The 26068-nt window shown below is 46.7% G+C and overlaps 1 protein-coding gene across 1 annotated transcript; it reads left to right on the top strand.

Moving 5' to 3' along the window:
• The first annotated feature begins 300 nt into the window (after positions 1-300).
• On the top strand, positions 301-21905 carry KIF17 (kinesin family member 17). The gene is made up of 14 exons (XM_056861190.1): positions 301-531; positions 1597-1743; positions 2652-2753; positions 3727-3916; positions 6237-6677; positions 8349-8458; positions 10301-10442; positions 11521-11597; positions 13541-13623; positions 14613-14844; positions 17460-17715; positions 18622-18695; positions 20029-20149; positions 21736-21905. The coding sequence occupies exons 1-14, from the start codon at positions 301-303 to the stop codon at positions 21903-21905; spliced, it is 2376 nt and encodes a 791-aa protein (XP_056717168.1).
• The last annotated feature ends 4163 nt before the right edge of the window (positions 21906-26068 follow it).

The raw sequence follows: 26068 nt of genomic DNA on the forward strand, positions 1-26068 counted from the left end.
TTTTAATGTGGTGAGCTTAGCTGATGGATTGATGTAGTAGAAAGTTTATTACACTTAATTATCATGTTTTAGGTAATGGCAAATAAGTTGTGAGATTTTATCTTTTTGATGTCTTGCAGTACCTCTGTGTACTTGATCATCTACATTAAGGAGAATAACACTTTTAACTTAGCCGATGTCCTGTTTGAGTCATTGGCTTAACCCCCCCCCCCCCAAACTAAAACAATGAAAAATATCTTATTTGTAGGTTATCTCCCTATCGGTTCTCCACCCAGGTAAAAGCATGGACGTGTTTTGACCATGGCTTCGGAAGCGGTGAAGGTGATCGTGCGGTGCCGTCCTCTAAATGACCGTGAAAAGCAGCTCAGATGCAAGATAGTGCTGACCGTGGACAGCGCCCTGAGGCAGTGCTTCATCCAGAACCTAGCATCCTCAGAGGACCCACCAAAACAGTTCACATTCGATGGGGCGTATTACATGGACCACACCACAGAACAGATCTACAATGAAATCGCCTATCCACTTGTTGAGGTAAACATAGCTACAGAAGTTCATAATAATTTATTAATACGGTCACTGACCAGAAAAAACAAACTACCATACAAGCAAACAACAACAGCCACAATAGATAATATGAAAACCACAACAACAGCCACTGCTGCTACTACAAATAATCTAAGCCTAAAAATTACATAACTACAGAAGTTCTACAAACCAGCCGTGAAAGAAATTTCACAGGGTGACCTGAGGGGGGCATCTTGCAAGATGCTTGCTTAGAGCAAAGGGGGTTTAAGAGGCTAAGTGTGGGCCAAACCTGATGAAATGCTGGGAGTTTTGTGATTGGAGGGCCCAGTAATTTTATTTTCAAAGCAGTTATCTGGGAACTGCTGTTTGCCCTATTGGGGAAGCAAATACATGGGCATGTATATTTCCCCAGAGGGGCAAAAAAGCAGCTTACCTAGGGCCGTTTCAGTTTAGAAACATGCTGCAGGGGGAAGATTTAAATACTTCCCCCTCATATTGTTTCCAGTGAGAAAGGCGGCCTCACACACCTAATAATTTAATTAGAAAGTTGCTGGATTCCAGTATGGTTTGGCCCCAAACAGGAGGGTTGGATCCAAAGTTTTGCATCCATGTAACAAATTCAAGCAAGCACATTTTATCGTCTTCCCCTTCCCCAGGAGCCATCTGTCTCCTACACAAGCCCACTGCTAAGGGTCAAGGGACCATCCAGAACAGGAAGCCATGTAGCACCGGAAGCTGCAGAGAGGATCATGACTTGGCAGGAATGTGTTTGTTTATATTATTTGTAGTCCGCCTTTCTCACTTGGTCATAAGGCAGATTACACAGAGTCACCAGCCCCTCTGTTCCTGTGTCACACAGAATCCTTTTTTGAGGGTCTCTACCTTCAGTAGTGAAATTTGAGGAGGCGGCTGTGGGGTGGGGATAGCAATAAAAAAAAACACTTCCACAAACGTTCTACACTGACAATTTTGGATCCAGACCACAGTGTTTTGAGGCATGGTGGAAACTGAGCTGCAACATATATAAGTCCAAGGCGATCAGTATTCTGCATTTTCCCCTTTGTTTTCCAGGGTGTTACGGAAGGCTATAATGGTACCATCTTTGCCTATGGGCAGACAGGCAGCGGGAAGTCTTTTACGATGCAAGGGATTCCGGATCCCCCTTCACAGAAGGGCATAATTCCCAGAGCCTTTGAACATTTGTTTGAGAGTGTTCAGGTATAAATTACAAAAGTGATCCTCTGGCTAATGTCTTTTCTGCGCAATCAGCTATTTTTGGGTACCATTCCCTGAATTCCGTTGCAACTCTATGAGCTCAATTCAGACATCACATCAAACCATGGCTAGTACTAACCGTAGCTTAGAACCCAAATAAGATGCTTCTTCTATCAAATATTATTCATGGGTAACTTTGCAAGAAGAAAATAATTGCCTGTCAACTTTATTTAAAGGAAAGAAAGAGAAGAATTTCCTTCATTAATAAAAACCTACATGGAAAACTGTGCAGACCTGGATAGCCCCAGGCTAGCCTGATCTCAGCAGATCTCAGAAGCTAGGGTCGGCCCTGGCAAGTCTTTGGATGGGCAACCTCCAAAGATTACCAGGGTCGTGACGTGGAGACAGGCAATAGCAAGCCATCTCCAAATATTTCTTGCCTTGAAAACCCTACAGGGTCACCATAAGTCATCTGTAACTTGATGGTACAAAAAAAAACCTCATGGAAAACTAACATACCAGGAAGACTCCTGTTCCCGACAAGCTAATTTTCTGTGTTTTTCTTATTTATGATGGTGTGTTCAATCATGTGATCCTGCACTAGCAATCTGAATGATGCAGCCTAGACACAAGGGGGGGCTGGATATTGTGGATCCATCCCACTAGGTGAGGTTCCTTTCTCTGGCAGAAAGAACATTCCCCTGGCATAGCATTGCATCATGGGAAGGCTCAATCCACTATGGAACATTCCTCCATTAGCAAAATGGGCTTGTGAGATCCAACCCAGGTTGCCGACCATAATGAGAACTAGGCACGTAGGAGCCCCTGATATAAGAAATGTAGTCCAAACAAGTCTAGCGGATGTAACTAAGCCTGCAGTCCTAAGAAGTCTGATTTTTGGTTTTGTACAGTGTGCAGAAAACACAAAGTTCTTGGTAAGGGCTTCTTATCTGGAGATCTATAACGAAGACATCAGAGACCTCCTTGGTTCGGACACCAAACAAAAATTAGAGGTGAGGACTAAGCAGGGAAGGACCTTAATTGGAAGTAAGCGGGTGGGTGGGTGGGTGGGTGGATGGACGGACAGACAGACAGACAGACCGATGAAATCAGAATTCTGAGAGCTCACCATGATCAAAATGAGCAAAGTCTGAAAAATGCATTATGCAAAGGATATTGAACTAGAGGCCTACTGCTAAAGATCTAGCAGAATAAAGCAGCATGCAAAATCCAGTCCTCCACACCCTACTTGTACCTCTTACTTAACATCAGAGCATAACCTTTCCTGTCCACTGGCTATAAGAGTGACAGCCCTCCTATCTGCCAGCCATGTTATTTGGGACTGCAAAACTTACAGTTGCTGTTTCTAGTGAAACTTTCTGGTGGTGGATGAATATTCATTCCAAAATAAAATGCCACCAGAGTAGATGATGTATAGGGTTGCCAACTTCCAGATACTAGCTGGAGATCTCCTGCTATTACAACTGATCTCCAGCCGACAGAGATCAGTTCACTTGGAGAAAATGGCCGCTTTGGCAATTGGACTCTATGGCATTGAAGTCCCTCCTCAGGCTCCACCCCCGAAACCTCCCGCTGGTAGCAAAGAGGGACCTGGCAACGCTACTGGTGTAATTGTTCCATGGGAAGCCACCAAAAATATGTCTCGTTCCGAAGGGCAGAGAGGATATTTCCTCCTATCCTTTTCTTCCCAGTGGTGTCCCAGAGACTCTTACAGCATCTTTCTCCCTTCCTCTATTTTATCCTCACAACAGCAACCCTGTGAGGATAGGCTGCGAGAGAGTGGCTGGCCCAAGGTCACCCAGTGAGCTTCCATGGCAGAGTGGAGAATTCAAACTTGGTTTTCCCAGATCCTAATTCAACACTGTAGTGCTGCCCTCGAGTTTCTGGTAGTTTTTTCCTTCCTCGGATATTCGAGGGAAGGGGGGTCTGCATCATAACTCTTGTCACAATGGTTCTTTTTTGTAGCTGAAAGAGCACCCGGAGAGAGGAGTCTATGTGAAGGGCCTGTCCCTGCATACAGTGCACAACATGGCCCAGTGCGAGCGCATTATGGAGACCGGCTTGAAAAACCGGGCCGTGGGCTACACCCTGATGAACAAGGACTCCTCTCGCTCCCACTCCATCTTCACGATCACCATGGAGATCTACACTGTGGGTAGGTGCTGGAATGTCGCTTGGCTGAGCCGGATGGATTCTGCTGGTGGGGGGGGCGGTGTTCGAGCACAGAGCAAATGCCTGTGTGTCATGGGTAAATGTTGACAAAAGAGTATTGGGTCTGCAAGGCCCAGATATTGCAGATCGTGGGCATTCACAAGAGCCTGGTAGTTCTCAGGTCTGAAGCAGACGGGACAGTGGTGATCTGTGACCATAAGACCAGTTTTCCCTCCCTTTCAAACAGCTGTGTGGGGTGGGGGCTCTGATTTCGATCAGAGCAACGGCACCGGCGCTGGGAGAAACTTGTTTCAGTTTTCCCTGCTTTGCTGTTCCCCTCGTTTAAATCCTCCCCTCTTCCACTGAGCGAGCCTTTTCAAAATGTGTAAAATGTGCAGTTCCAGGGTGGGTTAGCGGGCAGTTCTAAAAGAACATCTGGGCTGTTCAGAAATTCAAGTCGTGGCAAACTTGTATTATATTTGTTTAATATAACACCCTTCGGCATTTGCGCTGTCTCAGATGTCCAGCACTGAGGAGTTCCTTCTACTCTGTGTAGGCATCTGAATGTCCTGGAATGTGACTCTACACAACCGCGCGCATGTGCACGCAAAAGGAAAAGGCCTATATGTGTAGTAGCCACATGCACTTTTTTTGAAAGAGTGACAAGTATGGTAGATGAAAGGAATGCTTTAGATGTAGTGTACCTTGATTTCAGTAAAGCCTTTGATAAAGTCCCCCATGATCTTCTTGAAACAAAGCTAGTAAAATGTGGGCTGGACACTGCTACTGTTAGGTGGATTGGTAATTGGTTGACCAACCAAACCCAAAGGGTGCTCATTAATGGCACAACTTCATCCTGGAGAGGAGTGACCAGTGGGGTGCCACATGGGTCTGTCCTGGGACCAGTACTATTTAATATTTTTATAAATGACTTGGATAATGGAATAGAGGATATGCTAATCAAATTTGCAGATGACACCAAGTTGGGAGGGGTAGTTAATACCCCAGAGGACAGGGTCAGAGTTCAGAATGACCTTGATAGACTGGAGAGCTGGGCCATAAGCAATAAAATGGATTTCAATAGGGAGAAGTGTAAGGTACTTCACCTAGGCAGAAACAACATAAGGCACAGGTACAGGATGGGAGATAGTTGGCTTGACAACATTACATTTGAAAGAGATCTGGGAGTCTTAGTGGACCACAAACTGAATATGAGTCAACAGTGTGATACGGTGGCTAAGAAAGCCAATGCAATTCTGGGCTGCATCAAAAGGAGTATTGTGTCTAGATCAAGGGAAGTAATACTACCACTGTATTCTGCATTGGTCAGACCTCACTTGGAATACTGTGTCCAGTTTTGGGCTCCACAATTTAAGAAGGATGTTGACAAGTTGGAGCGTGTGCAGAGGAGAGCGACCAGAATGGTCAAAGGTCTGGAATCTGTGCCCTATGAGGAGAGACTTAGGGAGCTGGGTTTGTTTAGTCTGGAGAAGAGAAGGTTAAGGGGTGACATGATAGTCATGTTTAAATATTTGAAGGGATGCCATATTAATGAGGGAACTAACTTGTTCTCAGTTGCTTCAGACACTAGGACACGGAGTAATGGATTTAAACTAAGAGAAAAGCGATTCTACCTAAACAAGAGGAAGAGCTTTCTGACGGTGAGGGCGATTCGACGGTGGAATCCCCTGCCTCGGGGGTGGGGGGTGGAGTCCCCGTCTTTGGAGGTTTTTAAGCAGAGGTTGGATGGCCATCTGTCGGGAGCGCTTTGATTGTGGGATCCTGCATGGCAGGGGGTTGGACTGGATGGCCCTTGTGGTCTCTTCCAACCTTGTGTGATTTTGTGATTTTTGTGACCACATAACCTTGGGAACTTGTGACACCGTATCACTGTGCAGTTCCAGTTCTCCTTAAGAAAAGCCCCTAAGTCCCCCCCACCCTTTGTGGAGCTAATAGCAGCTAAGGAGAGGAGAAAAGATTTGAAAACATCTGATCCTGGAGAGAATAGGTATGCATCATGACCAGTATCCATTTTGACTAGTAGCCATGGATCTTCCATGAAGAGAGTCTGTGTTCATGGCCAAAGCAAGAGCCCATTGCCATGAGGTGCCTGCCCAGGATGAGCCTCAGCACTGTGCCAGTTAGTCTAGCTGATAAGGAAGTCCCTGTGTTGTTTTATTCTATTCAGGACCTTTTGGTCCCCCAAAAGTAAGCGGGTGCCAAGAAAGGCACTGGCAAGAGCCGTGGCTCTCCTGGGTTCCACATGATCTGTGCCAGAATGATCTAGGATCTTCCAGAGCCCAATGCAGACTCTTTTCTTGCAGACAAGAGGGGACAAGATCACCTGCGGGCCGCCAAGCTCAACTTGGTGGACTTGGCCGGAAGCGAGAGGCAGTCCAAAACCGGAGCTGTCGGAGAACGCCTCAAAGAAGCCACCAAAATCAACTTGTCTCTCTCCGCTCTCAGCAACGTCATATCAGCCCTGGCAGACACCAGGTGTACGCATGTCCCTTACCGGGACTCCAAGCTGACCCGGGTGCTGCAGGATTCTCTGGGGGGCAACACCAAGACCCTCATGGTGGCGTGCCTGTCTCCCGCCGACAACAACTACGACGAGACCCTCAGCACCTTGCGCTACGCCCACCGAGCCAAGAACATCCAGAACAAGCCCCGCATCAATGAGGATCCGAAAGATGCCCTGCTGCGGGAGTACCAAGAGGAGATCAAGAAACTGAAGGCCATTTTGACTCAGCAGAGCATCACAAGTAATTTGCACGGTAGGATCCCTTGCCTCTGGACGAGGCGGAGTTATTTCTTCCTTTCCATGATTTCGGCTCTGCCTCTCAGCTAAAGGTTCTCGAGGGGTGATGTGCAATAATAAAACAAGTAAACAATCCTCAAAACCTGTCACAGGTCATTTATGGATGGGAGTTTTACCTGAGGTTTGTTGCTGGCTGGACCCACACTTTCCTGTTGGGAATCTATGCACCAGCAGTCTCCAAGCTCAAATCAAGTCCCCACCCCTTTAAATGCTGCTTTGTAATTGGCTTACTGGTCGTACTTACTGTGCGAGAAAATTCTTCCCCCCAAACCCAATTGCCACATAAAAAAGCATTTTAAGAACAACAACAAAATGGAGCAATCTGAAAGGGAGGGGAGAGAAATCCAAGCCTCGGTTTTAAAAAGCCTTTCTTGTGCTCAGAAAGAGCTCCCAGGAAGCATGAAGTATTTGAATCCCCGCCTTTGGACATGCTGCTTTATAATTGGCTGTGAGCAAAACCAAGCTTGCGAGTCCCGCGCTTTGCCTTCCTCATGGAGATTTCACCCGGGCTTTGCTCAGGGAAGATGGAAGAGTTGGGTTAACAGAGGAATGGGTAGACCTGGACATTGTGAGGGCTGGGCACAAGGTAATTTCTAATGGATGGAAAACTCATGCATAACTCCAAGGAACAACCAATTCAGACCGCCAGCGAACATGAGAACCCATGCATAAACAACCATAGTTATAGAATAGCGTTAAAACAGAATGACACAGAACCAGCAATCTTTAAAAGGCTACTTGATTCAGTTGCAGATGGAGGTATCACATTATTTAAAATGTTGTCAAAATGTATAGCAGCAGGTAGGGACCCAAAATAATATGACACAGAACAGCAGTTTTGGAACAGAAATAGAACAGCGGTCTGTTGCCTCACATTCTGGAGAAAGACTTTGTCAGTACAGTTCCATTGCTACGACTCTGGCTACCTTCTGTTGTTGAGGGCATAGCCAGGTGCCTGAGGTTGAACTGGTACCTCTCAGGCAACTGGCCTTGGGGTGCTTCATTCCTAAAGAGGGGAGAGGAGGTGGCACCAGCGGGGCAGCGGCTGTAGTATACACAGTTGATACGCTACAGCTAGGCATTCACAGTGCTCTGAGCTGTCCATCATTCTTCTGATAGCCATGAAACTGATCTGTCGAGGCCGGTATTGTCTGCTCGGATTGGCAACGTCTCTCAGGTAGAGGTCTTTCAGATCATTTGCTAACTGATCCTTTTGCCTGGAGATGCCAAGGATTGAAACTGGGACCTTAACTGTGCTAAGCAGATGCTCTACTATGGAGTTATAAACCTATCCCACAAATCAAGCCATACCATACTGGTCTGGTATGGCATTTCCCCTGCAACTCAGTACTGTAGCTTGAGTTGCTAGAAGAAATTGTGGTTTCCCCACCATGTGTGTGCAAGCTGGGAGAATATCTTATTGTTGCAAGAACTGAATCACCAGTACGCTTTCCTTGCGGATCAATAAATAATTTTTAAAAATCATCTAGTAAAGCTTTTTTGGTGTAGTTGAACCAAATAATTTAAATGCAGTCCATTAGGAAAGGGTTAGTTGGGCAGCTTTCCCGCTGGCTTCCAAGACACTCTAAGCTGCGCCTTCTCTCTCTTTCCTTAGCGGAGTTGCCTCACCTGTTACTTTCTGTGGCTGCTCAGCCTGAGGGGAAACCAGAGCTCGCTCCTGAATTCCAGACCGACGCAGAGAAAGAGAAGGAGCTAATCAGAGAAGTAAGTTGGCCTGGACCTTTGCCACCAGGAATCCTTTACAATCTTCCTGGCACAGCCTTGTCTCTCAAATAATTACCAAAACAATCCAGTTGGGTAGCTGAGTCTCTCTCCTTTGTTTCGTGGGCACAAAGCACAGGGCAGATGGCTCGCTGAGATTTCTAGCACATCCTGCTTGGCTATGAAAAACTATTATATATATAGCATCTTCCTTGCTTCCCTTACTACTCTACGAACTATGTACATGTGTTTGTTTTTTAAATCTCTAAAATTTTTAAATCCCTGTTAGATTTTCAGTGTGGGATTATTTCTCTCCCCCACATGTTCACAGTATATATTTATCATACCTACATTGGTGTCCCCCCTGACCTGGATGGCCCAGGCTATCTTGATCTCATCAGGGTCAGCCTGGGTTAGTACTTGGATGGGAGACCACCAAGGAAGTCCAGGGTAACCATGCAGAGGCAGGCTGTGGCAAACCACCTCTGCTTGTCTCTTGCCTTGAAAACCCTACAAGATTGCCATAAATAGGTTGTGATGACGGCACTTTCCATCACCATATTGGTGTCTACCTCTCAGTTTCTCTCTCCCGTAGAAACAGAGAGGAAGTTTCTCAGAACGTGCAGGAAAATAAGATGGTGTAAACCATATAATGAGGGAGGCAGGTGGGGACAGCCCTGTGAAAGAATAGCTTGCCCCTTCCTCCTGGGTCTCTCAATGAGATTTGACCTTGTTGGTTGAAGGCCTGACTACATGTTACACTGTTTATAGGTGTATCTGGGGTCTTGTCAAGAAGACATGAACTTGGAGTTCCCTATTAAACGTTAATTCTCAGGCATGTAGGAGCCTGATTTGAATCAGGACTACAGCATGAGGAGAAGGGGCTTAAGTCTCACCAATTTTCTGACGTGAAACAGCCTCATGGAACTGCTACTTTCTCCACGGGGGGGATGTGTAGCCCATCAATACACATGTAGTTTTATCAGCTCCCTGAGGTAGCACTACCTCCGGTCAGGAAAATAGCACTGGAAGTGGGGGGAGAAGGCCTAAACCTTCCTTCCCTCTGCACTGTGGTTCCAATCCATGTTGCGCCCTCACATGCCTGGGGATTAAATTTCAATACAGAACTCATAGCACATGTCTGACAGGACACAGAGCAGACACATAAGCAGTGTCTTGAGAAGGAGGATGGAAAACTTACAGTTCGAGTCAAACCCTGTGACTGACAGTCCTTTTTTATTTTTCCCTCAAAAGCCACCTGGGGAGGGAATGTTTGGGAAAGGGAAAACCAGGAGGCAAGAACAAATTTCCCTTCCCCATGATAATTTTCCGTGCCTAATTACTTTCTCCAGAAATGGCTTTTCAAGAGGGGGGAAGGTCCCTTAAGACATCTGCGAACAGCACAGTTTCAGGTGGGATAGCCTTGTTGGCCTGCCGTAGAAGAGCAAGATTTGAGTCTGGTAGCACCTTAATGACCATGGAACTTTCTTCCAGCTAAAGTAAAAATGGAGATGAAAGTTCTTCCTAAAGTGGGCACCCCGAGCTGTTCCGGCTCGTTAACAGAATTATGCACGTTGGTCTTCTGTGGTCATTGGTCTGCATTGCCCATGTGGCAATACCCTCAAGCCCCCTTGGCTATACCTTTTTCACCGGGAGCTGCTCCATCTTTTTCTGTTGTTAATTAGCAAGATTCACCTGAGGTTAGAGCTACAACCCCACCCCCAACCCTTAAGTATTCTTAGTTACAAAATTTGTGCTGCTAAAGCATATCAAGATACACAACAGGCAAATATGATATGGGCCTACTCCCAAGTCGCTTCAGCTGATTTCCTTGGGCTTTTTCAGGAGTATGAGAAGAAACTGGCAAGGCTGAAAGCTGATTATGAAGCTGAGCAAAAGTCTCGCGTCCAGCTCGAGGAGGACATCAGCACCTTGAGGATTGCTTGTGATCGCCAGTTGGCTGCTTTGGAAGAGAGGAAGGAAGCAGGTACAGGCAAAGCAATCCAAACCAGACCCTCTGGGTATTTACTTATATGTATAAGTCAGAATTGCCCAGAAGCACAGAAAAATTCTGGTTGTGGTATTGGGCATAAAATTCAGCTCCCTGAGATTCTTGAACCTTGAGAAATCTCAGACTAGAAAAGCTGTTGGCCCCTTACCCCTCTCCAGACCTAACAACCTGCTTGATTTGTGCAGTTTATTCAGGTCACAGACCTGAGTATTTTGGAGAGGTGGCAGGATATGTGTTACCTTGCTGTTATTTATTTAGCAGAGAAAATACAGAGCTCTGATCACATACCAGGGATGGATTCTTAATATGTAGACATTAGAATTTTGCTCTTATGTAGACATTAGAATTGTGCTCATGGACTGCTCTTTGCAAATCTGCAACAGCCAATACCCTTCTTTGCTATGTTAGATGTAGGGCCATAATCCTTGCACTCCCATGTGCTCGTGAATTGAAACTGGCCACATGGGGGGGAGAACACAAGCACTTCATAATGTGAGAATAGATTATATATTGCTTTTATGCCCTGTTTTCATGCCAAGTTTACAGTCCTGGTTTCACTGGCTGTGGTTTTAAAACTTTTTTAATTCCGAGGTTTTTTGTTTTATTCGTGATGTTTCAAATTACAATAATATAATTACAACAACAACAATAATAATAGTTTTTGTTGTTGTTATGCCTTAGGCTGTTAGTTGCCTTGAGCAGGTTATGGAGAATGTAAGATACACATTTTGAAATAAGTAGATAATCAAACAAACATACATAGGACAGGAAGATGCTTTAAGGCCTGGAGACATTTGATTTTATTTTTCCTGGTTGCTGAAGTCCATTTTATAGAAGTGTTCATCCTATGTTTGTTCATCCCACTTCTGCTGGCGAACAGACTTTACCAAGGGTGACAGTGGAATAAAAGAACACACCATGTTGACACCACGGGAAGCAAAGGCACTCTCAAACCGTTTTCATCTTTGGTACCGATTACTGTCTGTCTCTAGCCTTACAGAGATTCTGACTTAAAACTTTCTATTTCATGACATTTTCCCTTCCTTTTCTCTAGGAACTGCACAGCCAGTTGAAACTTTTCCTGAGCAAGTTCCCCAAGGCCCTGCTTTAGAAACAGAAGTGCCGATCAAGGTATCCCAGAGGATGAATTTTCTTCTGAAGATTAAATACATTTTGCATTATACACAAAACCTTTTTAAAAAGCTGCACAATGACATGGAATGGGTGGGAACTGTCGCTCTCCATCAGGATGGCTACATGATATATGCCATTTACAGTCATGCAGAATCATATGTCCCTCTTAACGGGATCCCAGTTGGCTGAAACTTTAGTGCCAGTTTGTTTGCTGTTGCACCTGCTTCCCCCTTCTGGAATTCATTATCAAAAAAAGATACTGGTTCTGAAAGTAATCTGAATTAAGTGAATGCACAGGAAGCTCTGAGCGCTGGAAATAGTTCCACATGTTTTAAGGCCCTTGTGTTTGTAAAGTGCCGTCAAGTCGCAGCTGACTTAAGGCAACCCAGTAGAGTTTTCAAGGCATAACAACCCTGGCATTCCTTGATGGTCTCCCATCCAAGTACTAGGCAGGACCAACGCTGCTTAACTTCTGAGATCTGATGATATCAGGCTAGCTTGGGGCCATCCCGGTCAGGGCTTAAAGCCCTTACTTAGGGCCAAACTACACATAAGTAGTGGGGCACTGCTTTTTAAAGGAGCTCAGGGGCCCAATTCAGTTTGGGATCATGGTGTGGGGGGCGGGGCTTCTGCCCCCCACTTGCCTTATAGTATTCCTTGTATGTGCAGCTTTAAAGTGGGGGCAAATAACTCCCTCTCGGGCCATTTTGGCTCAGGAAAACAGCATGGGGAGGGAAGGCAGGAGCTCTAAGACTTCCTCCCTAGTCCCCTTGTTGAGAAGAGGGTTGATTGAAAGTCCAGTGTTTTGTGCCACTTAGTCCTTGGATTAAGTCTAAGAGAGAATGCAAGCCTTCCTGAGTTATGTCTGATGTAGAAAATGATTTGAAGCTAATGCTCCTAAAAGCAAAAATGATCAGGGGTCTTGTGGCACCACAAGGACTGCAGCCACAGACTAACATAGCTACCCCTCTGGACTCCCTGCCCCCTCCACTGCTATACTTGAAACTGATAGCTATTAGCAAGGTTACAGCACATCTGAAAACCAGACTATGCTATTGCTTTACATCCAAAATAGTTTGCTACAGTTGACGTGGTATGTATGTGCCAGGAAATATATATGTGTCATGCACAGATAGTAGGCGCAGAGTGGTAAGCTGCAATACTGCAGTCCAAGCTCTGCTCACGGCCTGAGTTCGATCCTGACTGAAGTTGGTTTCAGGTAGCTGGCTCAAGGTTGACTCAGCCTTCCATCCTTCTGAGGTCGGTAAAATGAGTACCCAGCTTGCTGGGAGTAAAGGGAAGACGACTGGGGAAGGCACTGGCAAACCACCCCGTAAACAAAGTCTGCCTAGTAAACGTCGGGATGTGACGTCACCCCATGGGTCAGGAATGACCCCGGTGCTTGCACGGGGGACTGCCTTTACCTCGACAGATAGTAGGGGATAAGAGTGCTCCCACATCTTTGAAAATAAATAATCTTAATTGTATCCAGGATTTACATGGGCTTTGTGAAATGATAAGCTCTATCAGCACAACCACGTTATGCAGCTCAGCTGTTTTGCTGGTTTGTGGCGATTGTTCAGCATCTTCAGGGAAAGCACCCCCTGAGGTTGCTTGGCATCTGCAGATTATTTCCCCCCTCCCTTTTCTCTCCCAGAGCCTGCAAAACAGCCGATTGGTTAGGACTGAAATATGGCAGTAGCTCAGCCGACAGCAGCAATGAAAACATCTGACCACTGGGTGCCCAATGCTCTATATCTGGCTTGGATCATAGACCTCTGGATCTGTGTCCAATGACCGGGCCAAGTCCTTTTTCCTTTACTTGAAAACAACAACAACAGTGTTTTAACAATTTGGCAAGGTCTTTGCAAACCAGCCTACCATCTGTCAGATTTCATGTCTGTTCAAAATGGCAGCCTCCAATTTCCTCTTGCACCCAGGAGTTCGACACAGGTGAGCCTCCTGTTCCTGACGTTCCTGAAGAAGTACCTGCAACTCTGGACCAGCAGCAAGTACTTGCCAGGTCAGTGGTGAAGGTGATGTCCATGGAGTGAGTCCTAGAGCTGGAAGGGGGCTTACAGGCCATCTAGTCTGACAGCCTGTCCAGCGGGGGAACGCCAAAGGTTGGGAATTGTCGACAGATGGGTATATAGCTTCCTCCATTTGAACGTTTATTTTTTACAGGGAGGGGATGGTAGGGACAGTTGGGTAAATGTGGAAAATATGACTCGAGGTGCTAAAGGAGGACTGCCGCTTACCACTATGTACCACGGGGCTCCATTAGGTAAACTGATACAGACTGAAGCAGGTATCTGTATGTTTATCCTAGTTGGGCAAATAGCAGCTCTTGGGCCCTGTTTCAGAATGCAGAAATGACACAGACTTAACACCCCACTTCCCTTGCACTGTGAGAGCCAATGTAGTATAATGGAAGCCTTGTGTCAGACTTCTCCGCTGAACCTCCCTCATAAAGTGGTGGTTGTGAAGGTAAAATGGAGAAGAAGAAGAGTTGGTTTTTATATGCCAACTTTCTCCATCACTTAAGGAAGAATCAAGCCGGCTTACAATCACCTTCCCTTCCCCTCCCCACAACAGACACCCTGTGAGGTAGGTGGGACTGAGAGATCTGTGACTAGCCCAAGGTCACCCAGCTGGCTTCATGTGTAGGAGCGGGGAAACCAATCCATTTCACCGGATTAGCCTCCACCGCTCATGTGGAGGAGTGGGGAATCAAACCCTGTTCTCCAGATCAGGGTCCACTGCTCCAAACCACCGCTCTTAACCACTACACACTGGCTCTGGAGGGCAGAATGCTGTTGTAATCTGCTTCAGGTCCCCATAAATATTTAGACAAATAAATTCCTCATTTCAGTCAGGGTCCTTGTGCACCCGGTAATTTTTTTTAACTCTGGGAGCTCCAAAGAATTCCCACCATCTTGTCCAGTTTGGTCCTGAACGCAGAAAGTTTGCAAACCAGTCCCTAGAGCTAAGGCCTTTATCGGACTCCCTTAGGCTGCAGCTGCTGGAGCAACAAGTGGTTGGAGGAGAGCAGGCCAAAAACAAAGACCTGAAGGAAAAGCGCCAGCGGCGGAAAAGGCTGGCCGACGAGCGGAAGCAGCAGCTCTTGGAGGCTCTGCAGGGGTCAGACGTGGACAGCAGCGACTGGGTCCTGCTCAACGTCTACGACTCCATTCAGGAAGAAGTGCGAGCAAAGAACAAGCTGCTGGAAAAGATGAAGAAGAAGGTGAGTCTTCCCCCCCCCTTTCAAACACACCTGCATTGGACAGTGGCTGGGAGGAGCATCTTCCCCTGCAGCAGAATTACCTGAGTACAAAACACGCCTGTCTAACATCTGTTGCACGCATGGATGCGTTATTCGCTGTTCATCCTCGTAAAACAGGGATCTCGGAACAGATAGCTTTTCAGCAACTGGTAGGTTCAACAGCTGCTGTAGAGTATCCTGTGCATCCTCTAGAACAAAGCTTCTTAAACTGTGGGTTGCGACCCCATATGGGGTTGCGTAACTGAATGTAGGGGTTGCAAAAATTTTGATTTATTATCAGTAAATGTTTGATTTGTAAACCTATTTTATATACCTATATACCTGGGATCGTGTAAAAATTTATTGGGCGAAAAGGGGATGCGAGTGGAAAAAGTTTAAGAAGCCCTGCTCTAGAAGACCCAGGAAAAGAAAATGAAAATAGCTGCTCCAGGTTGTTTTGTTTTTTAAAAAAAACCTTTGATCTCATAGGATTTTTCACTTTACTGCTTAGCTGATAGTTTCATGGCTTTTCCTCGTCTCTGTTTCCATGACCGAACAAAACTTAGTAACATGTTGGGAAGCGAGGGGAGTAACTCTCATTAAAGCTTGGCAACCCCTTCCTTAAAATATCTGAAAGCAGAGTAATTCAGAAAGGAACGGGCTGCACCTTCTGCCATTCGCAAAGCATTGCTTTTCAGTTCTAGACCGTCGAATTAGTTGCATCTCAGTCTGCGGTGGGCTGCACCGGTGCCCTCATTTTCTTTGCTTTCCTTTTTGCGCTGAGATTTATTTTTCCATGAGGAGGAGGCAAGAAAGAGACCAGATGCGGAAGAAGACACCTTTAGGAGGCTGAAGTTGGTTCCCAGTTCCCAGTTTGTTCCCAGTTCCTTATTCACATTTCCTAGTTCCTGAATGATATTGAGGAAAATATCCTAGTACCTTTAGTGGTTGTGTAGAAAATGGAAGGAGTGCTTGACCAGCTGCTGTTTCCAAAGAGCCACATATAATAAAAAAGGGGAGCAGATGTTGCAGACTGTGGTTAAAGGTGGTTTCTGGCTTACAAAAGGCTGGAGACTCCTCTGGGCAGTCAATGAACACACACACCCTTGTACATGGGTAATCGCTGCCGAATTGCTGATTCTCAGGTGAGAAGATACAAGGATAGAGTTAATACCTCCTGATCCATCCTCACGCACCCAGCCAGGCTTTTCCTTGGAATCGATTTGAACATTTGGGTAAGTAGCAAGGTGGATGCTGGAAATTGGTGCAACTTGATCAAGGCTCAGCATGGCCAGGGAAAAACTTTCCTCGTCTACCAGCATGGAGCCAGCATGGTGTAGTGGTTAAGAGCGGCGGACTCTAATTCAGAGAACCAGGTTTGATCCCCCACTCTTCCACATGAGTGGCATACTCTAATCTGGAGAACCGGTTGGTTTCCCCACTCTTACACATTAAGCCTGATGGGTGACCTTGGGCTAGTCACAGTTCTCTCTGAACTCTCTCAGCCCCACCTACCTCATAGGTTGTCTGCTGTGGGTAGAGGAAGGGAAGCTGATTGTAACCTAGATTGAGACTCCTTAAAGGTAGAGAAAATGGAGGTATAAAAATCAACTCTTCTTCTTCTTTACTTGCTTCTGTAGTAAGCTCCCACTCATGTAACTGACAACATTTATTGAGCAAGATAACAGATCTAATAATCTAATTCACTTTTCGGGCCATAATATCGCTGTGCAGTATATAGACTTTGGTGGCACCTTTAATGAATTGTGATGATGCAGATTATTTTTTTCACTTAGCTGTGAAAAGAGTGTGCCAAGGAAATTGCTGTGGATATTGTAATGGCTTTTAACGTTCTTATTAGGGTCGATGAGGATAGAAAGAACCACAGAATTGGGGGGGGGGTGTTGGGCTATTCACTGAGAAACTAAAATTCTACATGCCTTGAGGACCAGTTTTCATGTGGATGTTCATCACTTTGCAACTGCAGCATCAAGTAATAACTAGCATGTGGAAATCATAGATATGAGATGTCTGCGGTAGTGCATCTTCTCAAACACAAACATTTTCAGTAGTTTGCATATTCAGCTGCCTTTTACCAACGGTAAGGTAATCAAATGACTTTTTAATGGATGTGAGCTCCAGTCTGATGATGATCACAGAAAGGGATCTCAGAATTTCTTCCAAGCAGTTTGGTTAACATGTCATAAAGTAGAAGAAGAAGAGTTGGTTTTTGTATGCTGACTTTCTCTACCACTTAAGGGAGATTCAAACCGGCTTACAATCACCTTACCTTCCCCTCCCCACAATAGACACCCTGTGAGGCAGGTGGGGCTGAGAGAGTGTGACTCGCCCAAGGTCACCCAGCTGGCTTCGTGTGTAGGAGTGGGGAAACAAATCTGGTTCACCAAATTAGCCTCCGCCACTCATGCAGAGGAGCGGGGGATCAAACCCAGTTCTCCAGATCAGAGTTCACCGCTCAAAACCACCTCTCTTAACAGCTACACCACACTGTCTCTCCAGTATCAGTTGGGGAAGATGGCTATTAGTGCTTCATTTTATCGAGCTCTTATTCTCTCGGCTGGTTCTTTTTTTCTCAGCTGCGGGCAGCTGAGGCTGAAATCAGAGACCTTCAGTCTGAATTTGAATTGGAGAAGATAGATTACCTGGCTACCATCCGCCGGCAGGAGCGGGAACTCCTGCTCCATCAACAGCTTCTGGAGCAGGTGCAGCCCCTCGTACGGCGGGACTGTAGCTACAGCAACTTTGACAAGATCAAGCGGGAGTCCATCTGGGACGAGGACTCAGGTTGCTGGAGAATCCCAGAGGCCATCACAGAAAAGACCAGCCTCCCTGGTAAGGAGACCACCTTAGACTTGCCCTTGTTGCCATCTGGGTGGCAGCCTGGTGTAGTGATCAGTGCGTTGGACTAGGATCTGAGAGACCCAGGTTTGAATCCCCCCTCTGCCACGGAAGCTTGCTGGGTGAACTTGGGACAGTGATAGTGATAAAGTTTATTGTCTGCAGCCGAAGGCCATCACAATCCACCATACAAAACATTAAATCCTTGGGACAGTAACACACTCTTATTCTAACCTACCTCACGGGGTTGTTGTGAGGATCGAATGGAGGAAGGGGAGAATGTTGTAAGTCCTTTTGGGTTCCCATTGGGGAGAAAAATTGGGTATAAATAAAGTAAATAAAATAAAGTGGTCCAGAACGCGGCAGTGCGGTCCTTACAGAGAGAGCACGTTTGACCAGTGCTCCACCAGCTGCACTCGCTCCAGAGTGAAGACAAAATCAGGTTTAAGGTTTTAGCACCGACTTTTAAAGCCCTTAACAAACTGGTACCATCGTATCTGTGGTCCTGCCTCTCCCGGTGTGTCTCCCAAAGAGCTCTTGGCTCTGCAAGAGAAAATCTTCTGTGATCCCTGGTCCTGAAAGATGTCTGGTTGTCCTCAACCAGGGCCAGGGCCTTTTCAGCTCTGGCCCCACCTTGCTCTCCATAGTGAGATCTGGGCCCTGGGGGATTTAAATCAATTCCACAGGGCCTGCAAAGCGGAGTTGTTCCACTGAGCGTATGGTTGAGGACAGCAACGGTTGCTGTCCTGCTGGCCTTCCTTCTCTTCCTTCCCCTTCTTCTTCCTCGATTGTTGAATGTGATAAATGAAGGACGCCGTTGATTTTAATTAATTATTTAGCTTAACCTTTTCACTGTATTGATTAAATTGTATCAGTCGCTCCTTTTGTTTTTTCTCAAAGCGGTTTCATCGTCGTCTCAGACAAAAGCAGGCAAGAAGAGCTCTGCGTCGGAGCACAGGGAAACATCGACAGAGGTAAGCAGGACTTCCATCTGAGGAGGCAGTATATAATCACTAAGAATAAATTATACAAATTATGCAACATGTATATAATAAAAAATATAATAAACAATCCAAATGTGCTTTGTTGCCACAAGCTTTTTCCTAGCACAACTTTTATTTATTTGCACCATTAATAATCAGCCTTTCTGTCTTCATCAGGGCCAAGGCATAGGGGTGTCAAACATAAGGCCCGGGGGCAGGATCCAGCCCCTTGAGAGCTCTTATCTGGCCCGCAAGCCAGCCGAGGCAGCCACCCCCCCTCCACTCTCAATCTGGGCTAGCGAGGCATGGCCCGGCCTAAACTAGTGACATTTATGTCATATCCGGCCATCGTAACAATTGAGTTTGACAGCCCTGATATAACAGGTAAAATAAGTATTATAAAATCACATGATAAAAACCATTAAAAAAAAAGAAAACACATAATTAAAGCCATTAAAGCTAAAGTACACGTAAACCACGGGTGTCAAACTCATTTGTTACTAGGGCCGGATATGAAATAATGTCATTTGGTTGGGCTGGGCCATTTGTAGCAGCCCAGATTGGCCCAGATGGGGTCTGGGGTGTGTGTGTGTGTGGCTGCCTCAGCAGGTGAGCCCAGTGCGTACATCGCCCTCTCCAGCAACCCCTGACTTCAGGGGCGGCAGGGTAGGGTGATCTACGTGCTGAGCTGGAGCCCCTACCTTCCAAACCCTGCTGCCTGCGGGCTCTGACCTCCACATGGGGGTCCCAGCCAGCAAGAAGCGTGGATTGGAAGGCCCCTGCAGCCCTGAATCAGGAGTGGGGGGAATGGAGGGGTGGCTGCCTTGGCTCACGAGCCGGATAACAGCGCTCAAAGGGTTGGATCTGGCCCGCAGGCCTTATCTCTGATACCCTTGCCAAAGGCCAGGGGGCTGAGCAGCAAACCCCCAGCACCATCTTGGTGGAATTATGCCCTTAGGTTATGCTTTCCATCTAGGGTTGCCAACAGCCTGGGGGTGGGGGGATTCCCTTTCCGCTTAATAGAGGCTTAATTTGTGGAAAATTTGAGAAATGTAGATAATAACATCATTGTACGCCTCTTTTAAAGAAACGTAACATTTTTTTCCAGTAGAAGCCCTGCTTCTACTACTTTGCAACTTTTTTATTTCTAGGACAGCAGGGTATAGACAAAGAACTCGTGTAGTCCTGCAGTTAAGACAGTGGAAATTAGACCTGGGAAGGTGGGCCTCAGATTTCTGTGGATTCAATTCAAGGGAGAATAATAGCGAGTAAACACTGTGGGTTAAATACTGATAAATTGGTGACCACGTGCTTATTTCTCCAGCAGGAAGAAGACCGCTACAAAACGATGCTGAACAAGAGTGACAGCGAGAATATTGCGAGCAGTTATTTCCGATCAAAACGAGCAAGCCAGATTCTCAGTGCTGACTCTGGGAAGAGTCTGGGTAAATTTTCTTATCCATTATTTGGTTTTATTTGTTTGTTTGTTTATATTTGTTAACTGAACTTCTATCCTTTTTTCTATCCCAGCCGAAGCCTGGCTTAGAGCAGCTAACATTTTCCTCCTAGATATCCACTTTGGTAGTATTGTTATTATTATTGTCCTACGTGACTCCACCAAGCCCAATTCCCCCCACCCTGCGAAAGGATCCCTTAAAGGACTATGGGGCAAAGCCCTTCTTGGCTTTATATCCTGGTGACCCACGGCCAGTACTGGGGCTGATGATCTAAGTTATTATAGAGCAAGGTCTGTCAGGACCCTAGATCAGGCTCGTCATGTGAGGGAGAGTGGGGGGATGTGGGAGCTGACTCCTGTGAGGAAGACCTGTTGCCTCAGGATCCTCCTGATGGTTCCAGATCTCCATTAGACCCCGAGTCCCTAGATCCAGAGGCCTTGCCAGAGGAACCTACCTTGGAAGCCACCCCAACAGAAGAGCCCTTTGACCCTTCCAGTGCTAAGGTCAGCCAGGCCTCAAACCAGCAGCCCCCCCCCCCAAATATGCAAGGATCGCCAGAGATGGTGGAGTCGTGGAGGCTAATCTGATGAACTGGGTTGGTTTCCCCACTCCTCCACATGAAGCTAGTTGGGTGACCTTGGGCTAGTCACACTCTCTCAGCCCCACCTGCCTCACAGCATGTCTGTTGTGGGGAGGGGAAGGGAAGGTGATAGTAAGCCGGTTTTATTTTTCCTTAAGTAGTAGAGAAAGTTGGCATATAAAAACCAGCTCTTCCTCCTACTCCTCCTGATTCAACCACTTCATGCTGACCAGCTGTGGCTATCCACTGCTTGCCCTCTGAATTAGCAATCCTGATCCAGGTCCCAGTGCTGCCTTGGGGGAAGCAGTCCTGTTGCCAGACCCCAGCTAGGCAGTAATCCCAGCGCCTCCCGATCCTTGCCTCTGGGGAGACCTGCTCCTGCTCCAGCATCATGCCACCAAAGAACACTTCCGATGGTCATCCATTTGAGGACGCTCTGTAATCCGGATGGGTTAATCTGTGGAATAGCTTTTTTTTAAGGTAAAAAGGTAAAGGTCCCCTGTGTAAGCACTGGGTCATTCCTGACCCATGAGGTGACGTCACATCCCGACGTTTACTAGGCAGACTTTTGTTTTACGGGGTGGTTTGCAAGTGCCTTCCCCAGTCATCTTCCCTTTACCCCCAGCAAGCTGGGTACTCATTTTACCGACCTCGGAAGGATGGAAGGCTGAGTCAACCTTGAGCCGGCTACTTGAACTCAACTTCTGTCGGGATTGAACTCAGGTCGTCAGCAGAGCTTGGACTGCAGTACTGCAGCTTACCACTCTGCGCCACGCAGCTCTTTTCTTTACATGCATTAAAAGGCCATGCTGGCCTCTTGCTCCTTTTCAGTTCTGTGATTCTGGGATCGGGTCTCTTTTGACAAAGCCATTGAACCACTGCAGAGTTTTAATCTAGACCACTGCTGGTGGTGAGCACAGCACAGGCAGGTAAGATTTTCTGGAAGCAGCACAGGCTCCTGGACTTCACCTCTTTTTCTTTCTGTCCACTACAGCTTCCCATAACGCGCCCTCCCATCCTCCATCCTCCAGTGCTCCCCCGACCCAGGCAGCAGAGATGCCCCAGCCGCGCCCCTTTCGCCTTGAGTCCTTGGACTTCTCTGTGCCTTCAACCAAGACGAAACGCAAGAAAACCCGGAACAACAGGAGTGGAGACCCCTTCTAACGGCAGCTGCCAGTCTCTGGCCACAACACATTTAGTCCTCCTGCCCTTCTTTTTTGCCTCTGTATTGGCAGCTGCTTTTTGAAAGGACCTAGGCTCTCCCCACCCCCCTAAAGGCTAGTTGACTTACAGCCCATTCTACCTCCATGTTCAAGGTAGGGCTGGTACCTTTCACTGATCCCCCTTCCTTTGCCGTTTTCTAGTGACACTGCCCTTTGGGCCTGGCCTTTCTCTCCCGATGGTTGCTTTGCCCAGCAGCAAGAAAAGAAACTGAACCTGGAAGAGATGTTGTTTAAGACCACTTAGTGGTAGGCCTGAAGCTTCCACCGCCCTAAAACTTTCCCCCCAGTTCTCTGCGAGACAGGAAGTGGGTAGGCAGTTTGTCAGAAAACTGAATGTTCCTCCTGCAGCTGTCCTGCCGTTTCCTCTTTAAACCGGAGGAAATGAGGTTTTTATTTTCTCCAGCTCAGAGAAAACGGGTGCCAGACAAGTCACGTCCATATTGAACATGATGCCATCTGGATGCCCCAGTTTACTGAATGGGGTTCCCAATGCACATGCAGGGAAGAATGCCCACAGGAAAGCCACCTCACACAAAAAGCAAAATGCATTTGGAAAAACCAGATCAAGATTATTCTGTTCCAAGCCACAGGGCGGCAGTAGAAACTGCAGAACAAGTTCTGCTACTGAAGAAAGCTTGTAAAAACAGTCTTGCCTCCAGGGGTGTTTTGGGGAAGGTAAAATGTTTGTGGGAGATTTGGCTGTGCTATTTTTAATATTTTAATATTTTAATGTTGTTTTAGTGTACTTTTTGTGTTAGCTGCCTTGAGTCTGAGACATAGTGGGATATACTTGTATAGATATTTTTAATAAATGTTCCAATTTTTTTTTACCATACTTCTGTCTTACAACTGTGCGTGACCGCACCAACTCCCTATATATTTTCCCTAGATGTTATCTCTTTTGCACATTCATTTGCCCGGTGTGCAAGACACGGGGGTACCATGTTATAAGAACACTGTATGTGCCCCAAAATGACTGCCAAGAATATGGAGAATACTTGAGCATAATCCTATAAACCCTTACTTGAAAGCAAGCCCTATTGAACAAATCAGGGAATCAGAAGAAAAATGGGTAGTGTTGGGCTGTTAGTGTTTAAATGAATATGCAAGTGCACTCACAAAGCAATATGACTTGCAAACAATTTTCACTGTCTCCTTGAGAAGGGAAAGGTAGGATTTTGCCATTAATAAGAATCCATCCATGTTTCATTATCTAGAACACTGGTTCCCAACCAGGGGTCCATGGACCCCCAGGGGTCCGTGAGAACTAAATTAAGGTCCGCGAAACAAAGATATAAACCCATAATAAATTAATATTTCAATTAAAAGTTATCTATTATAAAAATATATATTCAAATATTCTAAAAATATATATTCAAATATTATTCTAAGTTTAATGTTTAACTAACAGTTATGATTAAAGTTTATTTTCAAATTCTCAGAATTTTTATTTTGAACCTTGGGGTCTCTGCACCGAACAAAAAAGTCCTAGTGGTCCCTGGTCAAAAAAAGGTTGGGAACCACTGATCTAGAAGAAGAGTTGGTTTTTATATGCCGACTTTCTCTACCACTTAAGGAAGAATCAAGCCGGCTTACAATCACCTTCCCCTCCCCACAACAGACACCCTGTGAGGTAGGTGGGGCTGAGAGAGCTCTAAGAGAACTGTGACTAGCCCAAGGTCACCCAGCTGGCTCCGAGTGTAGGAGTGGGGAAACCAACCCAGTTCACCAGATTAGCAGCTGCTGCTCATGTGGAGGAGTGGGGAGTCAAACCTGGTTCTCCAGATCAGAGTCCACTGCTCTTAACCACTGCACCACGCCGGCTCTCTAGAAGCTATAGGGGAGGCTTACATGCACAAAAAAGGACAAACGGTGCAAAACTCAGATATTCATTGCTTTGTGGAGAGGTAAAAAGGAAGAAGCCAGTTCCAGATTTTGGTTTCTCTGCCTACTGTCAGCCCCCCCCCCCCCCACATGCCTTTCTTCATACCTGCTGACCCATGTGCCTGTGCTTCCCCCACCCACTCAAGCCCTCTCCCCACCTGCATTCACAGATGCCTGCACCACCCACATGCCTGTTCCTGGATGATGCTGGGCATTGCATATGCTTGGGAGCATAGATGTGAGAGTGCTTGCAAGCAAGTGGGTGGGCAATAGGGGAGGTGCGTGGTCAGAGGCAACGGACCCTGCCATAAACCCTGGGCCCCAGCAGCTACCCAACCTCAAGGCATGCCGGCTCCAGCCCTGAATACAAGTTATATCGGAAGGGACTGTGAATGATGGGTTCGGTTCCTGCCGGTTTCTGTTTGCATCGCCACCGCCAAGTCCCTCCTTCGACTCGGGGCTTCCGGGGCAAGCGGCGTTTCTTGCAGGAGGAGGCGGACGAGGAACGGGACTCCTCCTCCTCCCCGCTGGGCAGCTGCCTGCCCGCTTTTCGTCCGGAGGAGAGACCCGGGAGGGCGCGGAGGGAGTCCCCGTGACGCTCCAGACTGAAGCCGGGGAAGCCCCGAACCGGGTAGGCGCCCCGGCCCCCTTCTCCCTTCCTGCAACCCTAACGCAGGTTTGTGTGCCTGGGAGGTTTTTGCCTTGGGTTTGCCGCTCTCTAGATGCACATTTCCCCCACCCAGATTCTCCAAACTCTGCAGGGGGGGGGGCTTATTGTTGAGTTTTGAGAATTTGGATGGGGGGGGGGGAATTGCGCATCTAAAGAGTGGCGAATCCAAGGCGAAACCTCCCGTGCGTAAATGGCCAAAGTGCCTCCAAGTCGCTCCAAGGCGGAAAATGACGACATTTACCAGCTTAGTACCAGCAGCCAAAAAAAGCAGCCGATAAGCCAGCAGGAAAAGTCAGCAGTAGCACAACGCAGCTGGTGTTCATTGCAACAACACGTGTTAGACAGTATACCCATGATTATAATTCCCAGTGGGCCGCCGTGTTAGTCTGTCTGCAGTAGTAGAAAAGAGCAAAGAGTCCAGTAGCACCTTAAAGACTAACAACAATATTTTCTGGCAGGGTAGGAGCTTTCGTGAGCCACAGCTCACTTCTTCAGTATCTGGCTCACGAAAGCTCCTACCCTGCCAGAAAATATTTTTGTTAATCTTTAAGGTGCTACTGGGCTCTTGCTCTTTTCTACTACCCATGATTAGGCAGTATACCCATGATTTTTCTTAATCGTTTTAATCCATGTTTATGGATGAAGTATGGTCTGTAATCTTAATGATGGTGAATTCAGAGAAGGGTGGTAGTTTTTCCAGATTAACTAATAAGGGGGGAAACTATAATATTATAGAGTTAATTCTTCTGTGCACTCATATGAATGCTCCAGTGCGTTTATTCCTTTGTATCCCACCCCCTATGCACACATACATCTACACTGAGTTTTTGGGGAGAGAAGCATCTCATCCCTAGGACTGATCTTCAGGGCAGGAAGTCAGAATGGTGAGATCAGTTAGTGCCAATGACACGTGCACATTGTTTTATTCATTCATTCATTCATTCATTCTAGCCCACCCTCCCCTGGCCAAGGCCGGGCTCCAACATTAACATTTACAATATAACAATAAAACATAAAACCATAAAACCGTTCCATTAATTAGAAAACAATGGTCGCCATATATATATAAAGGGCCCACTGTCGCAGATGAAGCCAGCTGTAAAATAACAACTTAGAACTTGGTCGGCTATCCATCCCCAATAAGTTGGTTATAGGCTAGAAAAGGGGGGAGAGTAGGAAGGCCAGCACTGATCTCCCTTGATCTCACCAGCGGCTGTCCTCAGCCATAGGCCTGGAGGAATAGCTCTGTTTTACAGGCCCTGCGGAACATTCCACCAGGCCGGAGCCAAGGCCAAAAAGGCCCTGGCCCTGGTCGAGGACAGCCACACACTCCTCGGGCCGGGGACCACCAACAGGTTCTTATCAGCAGAGCATAATGCACAGAACTGGGAGGGTTTTTTTTTACTAATTCTTGCACATCGAGGTTTTCACAGAGCTGATCAACAGTTTCCCAGAGGCTTCTCTGATATCGTAGCTGTGTGGGAGCATGGCTCAGGAGTAGCCCATCTACTTCACAGGAAGAAGCTCCCAGGTTTAATCCCCAGCATGTC

The sequence above is a fragment of the Euleptes europaea genome, chromosome 15 (assembly GCF_029931775.1).
Source record: "Euleptes europaea isolate rEulEur1 chromosome 15, rEulEur1.hap1, whole genome shotgun sequence".
In the NCBI taxonomy this organism is placed as follows: domain Eukaryota; kingdom Metazoa; phylum Chordata; class Lepidosauria; order Squamata; family Sphaerodactylidae; genus Euleptes; species Euleptes europaea.

What these genes read in the sequence shown, in the direction of transcription:
- KIF17 (XM_056861190.1), top strand. Translation starts at nt 301, where the DNA reads ATGGCTTCGGAAGCGGTGAAGGTGATCGTGCGGTGCCGTCCTCTAAAT. An exon ending in CATGGAGATCTACACTGTGG is followed by an intron (nt 3,917 to 6,236) that starts GTAGGTGCTGGA and finishes CTTTTCTTGCAG; the next exon opens with ACAAGAGGGGACAAGATCAC. An exon ending in AAACAGAAGTGCCGATCAAG is followed by an intron (nt 11,598 to 13,540) that starts GTATCCCAGAGG and finishes TCTTGCACCCAG; the next exon opens with GAGTTCGACACAGGTGAGCC.